The sequence below is a fragment of the Numida meleagris genome, chromosome 3 (assembly GCF_002078875.1).
Source record: "Numida meleagris isolate 19003 breed g44 Domestic line chromosome 3, NumMel1.0, whole genome shotgun sequence".
NCBI lineage: Eukaryota > Metazoa > Chordata > Aves > Galliformes > Numididae > Numida > Numida meleagris.
The window spans coordinates 88,880,948-88,891,315 of record NC_034411.1 but is presented as its reverse complement, the minus strand read 5'-3'; the positions used below and the strand labels follow the sequence as shown (position 1 = coordinate 88,891,315).

The following is a 10,368-nucleotide window of genomic DNA, read 5'->3' as shown; positions in this document are numbered from 1 at the left end:
TGGGTTGTGTAAGAAGCAGTAAGAAGTCATTGAACGTGCATTTTAATGTCAACTTTATTACTGGTAAACTCTCTAAGACAACTTGTTTCATTTGAGACAACTGAGTTAACAATGTCATTTGCCAGTGTGCAAATGAAACTAGTGAAATTAGACGAACTTCATTGATTTCACTTTGCTTCTCAGGAAACACAAGAGACAATGAAATGGAGATTCTGTGGGATTAGGTTGCTGCTCAACTGAAAATTGCCATCAGGTTTGGTATTTCTTTTTCCTGTAGAGGTGGTTTCCTCGGGCTGCCAGGCTGTAGGAATTTCTTGATGTTGGGGATATTGCTTATTCTTGCTTTAAAACTCTACAAAACAAAAAGAAACAGCACTATGTGTAAGACCAATGGCAACTGTCAGAGTAACAGTACATTGGGTGAAATGAGCCTGGCGGCTGGTTCCTGGTGGCTGCATTTTAGGGCCATTTCTCTTGAGAGTGTTTATAAAAGATCCGCATGCAGAACTCAAAGGCATCCAAAGTAGGTTTGCAGATGATCCTACGTTAAGAGGAGCTGCTGACTATCTAAGAGGCGGGGAGACCTTGCAGAGAGAGATCTCAACAAACTGGAACGCTGGCAGTCACCCACCACATTAAGTTTACCACGAGTGAATGAATGCTGGATTCTGCATGTGGGATGTGGCAACCTTGCATGTTTGTACAGAGAGGGAGTAGAGAGGCTGGAGAACAGCCCCGAGAAAAGGGATCTGCAATTCTGGTTGATGATGAGTTGGAGCAGAGCCAGCAGTGTGCCCTGGCAGCCCAAAGGGCCAACGCACCCTGGGGTGCCCCAGGCCCAGCACTGCTGCTGAGTGAGGAGAGGGGTTGTCCTGCTCTGCTCTGTGCTTCAGCCTCACTTCCAGCATTGTGTGTAGGTTTGGCTGCCGCAATGTAAGAAGGACATAAAACTATTACACAGTGTTCACTGCGGGCTACAAAGATGGCAAACGGTCTGGAGGGCAAGAGATGTGAGGAGCAGATGAGGTCCCTTGGTGGGTTCAGCCCGGAGCAGAGGAGCTGAGGGGAGGCCTCATGGCGGCTGCAGCTCCTCACAGGGCATGGAGGGGCAGCGCTGAGCTCTGCTCTCTGGTGACAGCGACAGGGCCCGAGGGAACAGCACAGGGACCTCTCCAGCCAGGCTCAGTTTGGGAATTAGAAAAAGGTTCTAACCAGAACTCACCAGAGGGCAGTGGGCATTGCCCCGATTTGCCAGAATACAAGGAGAGTTTGGACAACACTCTCAGACACTGGCTTTGAGTCTTGGGTGGTCCCCTGTGGAGCCAGGAGCTGGAAGCAATGATCCTTGCAGGTCTCTCCCAACTCAAGATATTATGGGGTTTTAAGAACATATGCTTCAACCTACTCTACCTTTCAATATCCTGGTGGATGTAGAGACAGAAGGCCATCATAACCACCAGTATTTCAGGCTGGCCATAACCACTTAGGATATTTGATTTTTATTTTTCACTTCTTTCCTTACTCTCCCACCCCCATATTTTCTCAACCCATTCAAATCAGTGGTTCTGCTTTGGTTTATTTCCATTTAAACTGTCTATGGAATTACCTGCAAGAGGGGAAATTTCGCAAGTGCATCAGGCTTGAACTCTTCCACCATTAAAATGGTTTCCAGTAAATGCACATCTGCTCTGCTCAGCTTGTTGCCAACAAGAAAGTCATGTCCGTGGTCTTTCAAAACCTACAAACACAGAACAAGGACCAGAAGCAGGTGTGATACGTGTGTCACTTAACATGATATCTTCAAAGCATGGTCACTGTCTCATGGAATTGTCCCTGAAGCAAGCAAATGTAATGAGAACATCGGTAGTGCAAACTGATAATCTGACCACTCTGCCATCACAGCTACTATACATCAGTCCTTTCCCTTCTGCGTCTTTTTTTTTTCTTTTTTTTTTTTTACTGACAGCTGCAGTTTAACCCTCTTGCCTTCATTTCTGTAGCCCTTGGAATTAGAGCACTTCTCCTCACGCAGTGTTGGTCTAAGCTTCATGGAACACAACCACCACTGTACAAAATTTACAAGAGACTGGAATTCAGCCCAGGGCATAGTAGGAGTATCTTGGATCCTTTCAAATGATGGGTAGCTCCCTTATTTTTCACCTGTTTCTGATTCAGTTTGGGGACTATTGCACTGAGGGCTCTCTGCATGTAGCCTGTGCCTCTGTTTCTTGACATCCTGCTTCGAGCTTACCCATCCTCCATATTATTTTTTCTTTTTTAATTACAGAAGGACCTGCAATCCTTCCTGTCTATAAGTGGTGCAATTCTTGTAATGCATGTTTGGTCAGAAGGTCCTGTACTTCAGGAGGAGGCTTCATGTAAAAGCCAGTGCTATTGTGGCTTTTGTCTGAAACAACATCCAGACTGAAACGTGGACATCTGTGCAACTCAGTGTGTCCTGGGTTGTTGCAGCTCTGCATATTTCCTAGATTTGCAGTGTCTTCTCTCCCCTCTGAGGTGTTCTGTCTCTAGCCTCACCCCATTTCTGAATAAAAGATGGTGTAGATCAGGGCTGGTGTTTCAGGAAAATAATATTAATTAAGCTACTAAATCTTTGCCATGTACCTTCTCAAAGACTGGGAAGTATCTGTTTGTGGCCTTGTCCAAGATATTAGCAAGATCTTCCTCCTTTTTATCAGCTGGCTTGAAGTCATGATGCAAGATTAACTCATTCAGATCTGCCATTCCTTCCACATACATGTCAATTCTGAAAGGAACATATCCAACAGGTCAAGCCAAATATAGGAGGTCTGAATAGCACTACAGGAACTTGCTCGAACTCATCACTAAAAGGCTGAATCCCTTCATTTTTCACCAGGGGAGATACTGTTCTGCATTAAAAGTTTTCAAACCCAAATACAGAATTGGCACATGTATCTACACAATTCGTAATGAATATCTGGAAATGTTTGACCTCTACTGAATAACCTTTTAACATTCTTCAGGTTAAACCATGGAACCTCATAGCTTTTTTTTTTTTCCTGATAAATGCACTCATCTCTGACCTTCATAAACTCCCTTCCCCCTTTCTTCCTGTCTTATCTTCCTGTTTATTACTATCATAGACATCACCTGCAGTCACGGTCAACACACACTGTAAGAAAACTCACTGAATCTAAATGTCTTGCGAGTCTAAACGTGACCAGAGATATTCCTGCATTATGCAGAGAAGTAGTACCAACTACAGGCTAACAAACAAAGGTAGTACTGGTACAGTACAGGGCTCTCTCCTTCAGGTCTTTCCCACAGAGATTGTATTTTGCTGCTATGTAGTTGAGGATGGCTCTGGTCTGCACCATCTTCATCCCATCGATCTCCACCATGGGCACTTGCTGGAACAGCAGGGATCCACCTGGGGGAGAAGAAGACAAAGAGACTCTCAGTCTGTGACTGAAGATCATCTGTGGGGATACAGAACCATAGAATCATAGAATCACTCAGGTTGGAAAAGACCTTCAAGGTCATCAAGTCCAACTACAACCTAACCGTACTATCCTAACAACCCACCGCTAAAGCATGTCCCTTAGCACGTATGGGAAAATAACCACCATTGTTATTTTTCATTTGTGGCACACTTCCTCACTCTCATAATACTGTGTGGAAAAAGTACTTTGGAAACCTAGACTATTGTTAATGTTTGTGTTAATATACATGTTATTATTTATCTTTGTGACTCCTACATTGACTTTACATTGACAGAATAGTGGTTGGTGTTTTACATGATTACTGCAAGAGCTAAATACCACTTGATATGAGTCTGTAGTTGTGTAAACCCCTTCCTGAGGAAGATCGGGATTGTGAACGCCACTCTAAGCTCAGATATCTTTGGAAAGCCAAGCAGTGAGCACAGAGATGTAATTTGGTTTGGAGGAAATGTGAGTAACCAGTCTCACAGCAATGGAATCTAAAGAGAGTTTGTGATCTGGTGGAATGCAGGCCTGGCAAAATATAGTCAGGACCCTGAACTTCAGGAGAGTAAAATTTTGGCTGCTCAGGGAACTGCTGGGTGGCATCTCCTGCGAATCTGTCCTTAAGGGCAGAGGAACAGAATGGAGCTGGCAGCTCTTTAAGGACACCCTTTCGAGAGCGCAAGAGCTCTCCATCCCCCAGCAGAAGAAACTGAGCAGAGGAGGCAGGCAACCGGCATGGCTGAGCGAGGACCTGCAGCTTCAACTGAGGGAACAGTGGGAAAAGTACAGAAAGTGGAACCAGGGTTGTGTAGCCTGGGAGGAATACAGGGCTGTTGTCTGCATGCGTAGAAATAAGATCAGGAAAGGCAAGGCGCAGATTGAGCTGAGCTAGGGATGTGAAAAATAGCAAGAAGGGGTTCCATGGGTACATAGGCAGGAGGAGACAGGCCAAGGAGAGTGTTCCCCCTCTGATAAATGAGGATGGAGAAGTGGCTTCCTCAGACATGGAAAAAGCTGAGGTGCTCAGTAAGTGCTTTGCCTTGGTCTTTACTGGTGGTCAGGCTCCCCCTGTCTGCCAGGACCCTGAACCTCGAGGTGTGGGTGAGAGGAGCGGATTCCGTCCCACTGTAACAGTGGAACAAGTCTGAGAATTCCTCATGAAACTGAATGTATGGAAGTCCATGGGGCTGGATGATATCCATCCTAGGGTTCTAAGAGAGATGGCTGATGTGGTCGCCGAGCTGCTCTCCATCATATTTGAAAAATCACGGCTGTCCGGTGAAGTCCCTGGTGACTGGAGAAAGGGAAACATGACTCCCATTTTTAAGAAAGGGAGAAAGGATGACCCGGGGAACTGCAGGCCGGTGAGCTTCACCTCTGTGCCTGGGAAGATCATGGAGCAGATCCTCCTAGAAACTATGTTAAGGAAAATATGAGACAAAGAGGTGATCTGAGACAGACAGCATGGCTTCACCAAGGGCAAATCTTGCCTGACCAATCTGGTGGCCCTCTATGATGGAGTGATGGCATCGGTGGATGGGAGAAAGGCAATGGATGTCATCTACCTGGACTTCTGCAAAGTCTTTGATGTGGTTCCTCACCACATCCTTCCCTATAAATTGGAGAGGAATGAATTTGAAGGATGGACTGTTCGATGGATTAAGAACTGGTTGGCTGCTCACAGTCAAAGGGTTGTGATCAATGATACTATGTCAGGGTGGAGGCCGGTCACAAGCGATGTCCCCCAGGGCTCAGTCTTGGGACCGGTGCTCTTCAGCATCTTTATCAATGACATAGACGGTGGAATCAAGTGCACCCTCAGCAAGTTTGCAGATGGCACCAAGCTGAGCGGTGCAGTTGATTCGCTGGAGGGAAGGGAAGCCATCCAGAGGGACCTGGACAGGCTGGAGAAGTGGGCCCATGTGAACCTAATGAAGTTCAACAAGGCCAAATGCAGGGTGCTGCATTTGGGCTGGGGCAATCCCACATATTTATACAGACTGGGGGAAGATCTCCTTGAGAGCAGTGCTGCAGAGAAGGACTTGGGGGTCCTGGTGAACAAGAAGCTGGACATGAGCCAGCAGTGTGCGGGGCTGCATTAAAAGAGGAGTGGCCAGCAGGGAGAGGGAGGTGATTGTTTCCTTCTGCTCAGCTCTTGTGAGGCCCCATCTGGAGTACTGCATCCAGGCCTGGGGGCCCCAGCACAAGAAAGATGCAGAACTCTTGGAACGAGTTCAGAGGAGGGCCACCACGATGATCAGAGGGCTGAAGCACCTCTCCTATGAAGAAAGGTTGAGGGAACTGGGCTTGTTTAGCTTGGAGAAGAGAAGGCTCTGGGGAGACCTCATTGTGGCCTTCCAATACTTGAAAGGAGTGTATAAACAGAGGGGGAACGAGTGTTTACGAGGGTGGACAGAGATAGGACAAGGGGGAATGGTTTTAAACGGAGACAGGGGAGATTTAGGTTAGATGTTAGGAGGAAGTTTTTCACACAGAGGGTGGTGATACACTGGAACAGGTTGCCCGAGAAGGTTGTGGATGCTCCATCCCTGGAGGCATTCAAGGCACGGCTGGATGTGGCTCTGGGCAACCTGGTCTAGTGGTTGGCAACACTACACACAGCAGGGGGGGTGAAACTAGATGATCTTTGAGGTCCTTTTCAACCCAGGCAATTCTATGATTCTGTGAGAGCAAGGTGAGCCAATGCAAGGAAAAGAGGAGCACACCACAAGTACAGGTTAAACTCAGAAATCTAGAACTCAGACTTCATACAGATTATCAAACAACAGCGTTGTGGGCAACCTAAAATATGAATGAGTTTCACAATGACCTGACTGCAGAAAATGTATTGACGTGGGGCAACTGGCAATGGGTCCATACTGATGGAGAGAATTTGCCATCTGAACACCAGGAAACACTGTTACTGTGTGGGTGATGGAGTGCTGGCAGAGGTTGCCCAGGGGCTGTGGAGTCTCCTCCCTAGAGATCTTCAAAAGCCACCTGGATGTGGACCTGGGTACCTACTCTGGGTGCCCCTGCATGAGCAGGGGTTGGGCCAGATGGACCCAGAGGTGATGCTTACTGCAGTGTGTGTATGTGACTCCATCTGTACAAGGCAGGCTAGATTTTCATTTCAAGAGACGTGAGATTCTTTTTGTGTTCTAGGACAAACAATTCTAATCATCATTATTATCTAATTATTAAAAATTGAAGGAAACTTACCCGTCCTTAACTTTTGGAGGTCATCCTTTGTTTCCAGAAATCTTTCTTCAAACTGCAGGGAACAGAGAAGAAAAAGTGTGTTCTGACTGCATGATTTAACTTCTGCTTGTCATGAGACAACAAGGGCCCAAAACGCAATGCTGCTGGGAATTTGGTTTTAGAAACGCCAAATCAGGTTTTAAAGAATTAGTTTGCCTTTGCCATATTGCCTCCTCATCCCTCTCCCATTCAATTCATGTATCTTCAGGGCAAGCTACATAAGTGGCTCAAAAAGTAATGCCTCCCATTTTTTACTTTTTTTTCCCATGGAAACTACAGCAGATACAAAGAGCACAGTAACACTATTTGATAGACGAAGTTCTCAGCAACAAAACACTCTTCTTCAACATAGTTACCACCATTAGCTATGAGTTTTCATCAGCAAAGAACAAGAGTCTGCATGCCTTGTTAGTGAAAATCTGCATGGCCATCTGGAAGGTGGCTTGTCTTTCACATTGCTGTCAAAAACTGCTGAAGTGCCTCGCTGTCCTCACGTCCTGATTAGTCTCCGTAACTGCTCAGAGACCATAAATGGGTGCCATTTTTTCTGCATGGAGGAATTCAATTCCACACCTTTGCTTCATACGCACATTCATGTCAGATGCCATTGTGTCAGACTGCCCCTGTGCTGCCATCTTTCTCCCGGCAACAAAATGTAATGAAACATTGCCAGGAAGGTTCAACCTCTACTGCCACGTCACCAAAATCCGCAACTGACATCGTAGGCCAATGTAATAAAAAAGGAGGCATTACTTTCAGAGCAGTCCTCTAACCTGTTATGGGCATAATATATAGACTGTTGTGGACATTGAGGGCAAACTGGAGGCCATTAGAAGTCAAAGGGCTCAACTCCTCTGATTACAGGATAAGGAGACAAGTTCTGCTGGTGTGGTTTTAAATGGTTTCTTTCACTCGTCACAAGGGAGATGAACGTATAACGCTAACAGTGGGAATGACACATAATGCTTGGAAGAGAAACTGGAACTTGGTCATCATTTACTTGGTTATGGTTGTGCAGCGCATTACATGGAGAATCTGAGACTGCTGCTATGTCCCATTTTTTATAAAGAATACTGTAATTGAGTATTTGTCACGTGCTTTTAGTGTAACAACCACAGACAAACCTCAACTCCGGCAGCCGCTAGTAGCCACTTTACTGGTTCCATTCGGCCTCGTACACTGACATAGTGCAGAACTGGTTTCCCAGACATGTTTCCACGTATCTGATTTCCTGCTGTCTAGAATGAAGAAGAACTATCACAAAAAAGAAGGATCAGAATGCTGCTTTTGAATCTCCAGCTGGTTCTCAAGCACTGCTCAAAGGTGTCTTCTTTTAAACCAGTGACTGATGACACAGGACTGTCATCAAATCAGCAGAGGAGACAAGAGTGAGAATGCATTGAAAAGTGGTATTGTATTACACACATGCAGTTTAGTTAAGCAGAACTGTGTACTGACAGCAGTGGGCCCATATCAGAGTACGTGCAAAGCAAAGACCACTTCCAGCCCAAAGCGTTCCGCTCTGACTGAAAATCTGGCTGCAGTGTGCACAGAATGAACTATCTACCTACTTTAGTTTCTCTGGTAGACTTTAGGGTCTAAAACCCTCCTGAATTCTGGGGGGTTTATGCTGCTCCCCATCACTGTCTTCCAGCTCATGGGGCTGAGTACCCTACAGATAACTGATCTGACTACTGAAGACAGAAGTAAAGAAGGCATTAAGATCCTCAGACTTTTTCTCTTCCTCAGTGGTAATGCTGCCTGCCGCATCCAGTAAAGGAGGGAGATTCCTCCTTTACAAGGCAGGGAACTATCTTTTCTTCTTGGAGCCTCAGAAGTTCCCTGCTCTGACGTGCTGGCCTTCTTCCCCACCAGCTCATCTTATGGCATGGGGGCACACTTTGTTCCTGTGAAGTTAGGATTTCCTTTTTGAGCACTGTCCAGCCTTCCAGGACCTCTTGGCTTCTCAGTTCATTAAGGGTAAGGATCAGGGGGAAGGACAGTGACTTGACCTTAAGAGTCCCAGCACTGAGCTCAATCTAATTCACAACAGTCCCCATTCCTCTCCTTTCTTTAGGCCAGTACCCAGCAGTTTTGTCTTTGGTAACATTCAGCTGGCCATCACCACAAATAGAGCCAAAGTGAAATCCCTGCTCAGTTCAACTCCAGCTCATGCTGGGATTTAAAGCAATAATTGTCTCCAAGGCACATGGGCATCTGCCCCATTCAGAACCACGGCACAGCAAACACTGTGAAGGCGTAGGCAGTTCACAGTTCATACTCAAATCGGTTATGAAAAACAAGTCAACAAAAAAGCTGAAGTATGAACAGCAGCAAAAAACAAATGGCTACAACAAAACATATCCCCCTTGTTAGTAGCATGCCACTGTCTCTAAAGTAGGAACCACTTCACACTTCTAAGATCTACACTGATCTTTCTTCACTCTGTATACCGCACCTGTGCACAAAACCATGTTATCAAAGAATGCACCTGCAGGTATTGAATCCACAAAATCCATCCACCGACTGTAGTGTCAAGTACACTAATTCCCTATGCATATCCAAAAGCCAAAATCTTACCTTGCAGACTGGAATTCACTCTGAGCTCTCAGCAGCTTTGCCCTCAGATTATAGAGCTTTTAGCCCCTCCTACAAAGCAAATTGCAGACACTTCTCCGCTCTTGGGAAACTATTTCTTATTCCAAATAAAATGGTTTTAATGGCTTCTTACCTACAGGAACAGAATTCCTGACTAATGCTGACAGTGCACATATGTAACACTTGTGAGAGGTCACCATCATTTAGGAGCACTGCGCCAGCACCAAATTTTATACTTCCCATCTTCATTGTATGGCAACTTGCTACTTAAAAATAATCAGATCTGCCAAAATTATTCCATGCTAAAAAAAAAAAAAATCAAACATGATACTAATCCAATTTTTCATGATATTGTAGTTTTGTACCTCTTCACACACCTTGCATCAACTATTTCATTCAGAATCCTTCATCAGCTTCCTTCCCTTCCCTTCCCATCCCTTAGAGGCAGGGGATGTTCCTACAGGACATTTTCTTCTGAAGAACTTCATTTTTGATCATAGAAATGTTCAGTTCTGTCAAAGACATTAACCTGCATTTGAACTGGGGAAAATGATGGCTGCTAATGAGAGTAGGAGGCGGTGAAAGGAGAGTGCTATCAGGAGGGCCAAGTGCTAACTGTTTTATTTGATAACTGCGTTGACACCAAAGAGTTAGTATCCCATGATCTCCCTTGTCCCCACCTCCTTTCTAATCTACCTGGTTAATACTTTACACCCAAGGTCAATGTGCTCTGTGAAAATCTACTGAATCACCCCAGGCCTGAATGTGGGCCAGGATATTCTTCTGGTATTACACAGAGGGAGTATGAACTGTAGTCAAAGAAACGAGTTGTTACGGCACAGGGATTGCTCCTTCAGGTGCTCCTCACAGAAAATGATGGATACCGTAGATGTGCTGCTGATCTCCTTGAAATAGACCTAAGTCCAAGTAGGAGAAATCTTACCCCAAACACTGGAGCCACAGCTGATAACCAAACCAAAGCCAGCAGTATGCACTCAAAAGGTCAGTATCAGGCATGTCTGAAGGCATCTGATTTTTA

At 45.5% G+C, this 10,368-nt stretch overlaps 1 protein-coding gene across 2 annotated transcripts in view; it reads right to left on the bottom strand.

Annotated features, from left to right (window-relative positions):
* The window catches only part of LOC110395443 (glutathione S-transferase-like), a 22,352-nt gene continuing 12,020 nt past the window's right edge, over nt 37-10,368 (bottom strand). Inside the window, exons 2-7 of one of the 2 annotated variants that reach the window (XM_021389841.1) lie at nt 7,856-7,969; nt 6,693-6,744; nt 3,280-3,412; nt 2,626-2,767; nt 1,607-1,738; nt 37-352 (exon numbers count right to left, since the gene is read on the bottom strand). In XM_021389841.1, the coding sequence (XP_021245516.1) occupies nt 233-352; nt 1,607-1,738; nt 2,626-2,767; nt 3,280-3,412; nt 6,693-6,744; nt 7,856-7,969 (693 nt within the window). In that variant the 3' untranslated portion in view covers nt 37-232. Of the gene's footprint in view, nt 353-1,606; nt 1,739-2,625; nt 2,768-3,279; nt 3,413-6,692; nt 6,745-7,855; nt 7,986-10,368 lie in introns of both variants that reach the window. The other variant, XM_021389842.1, reaches the window with a different exon arrangement.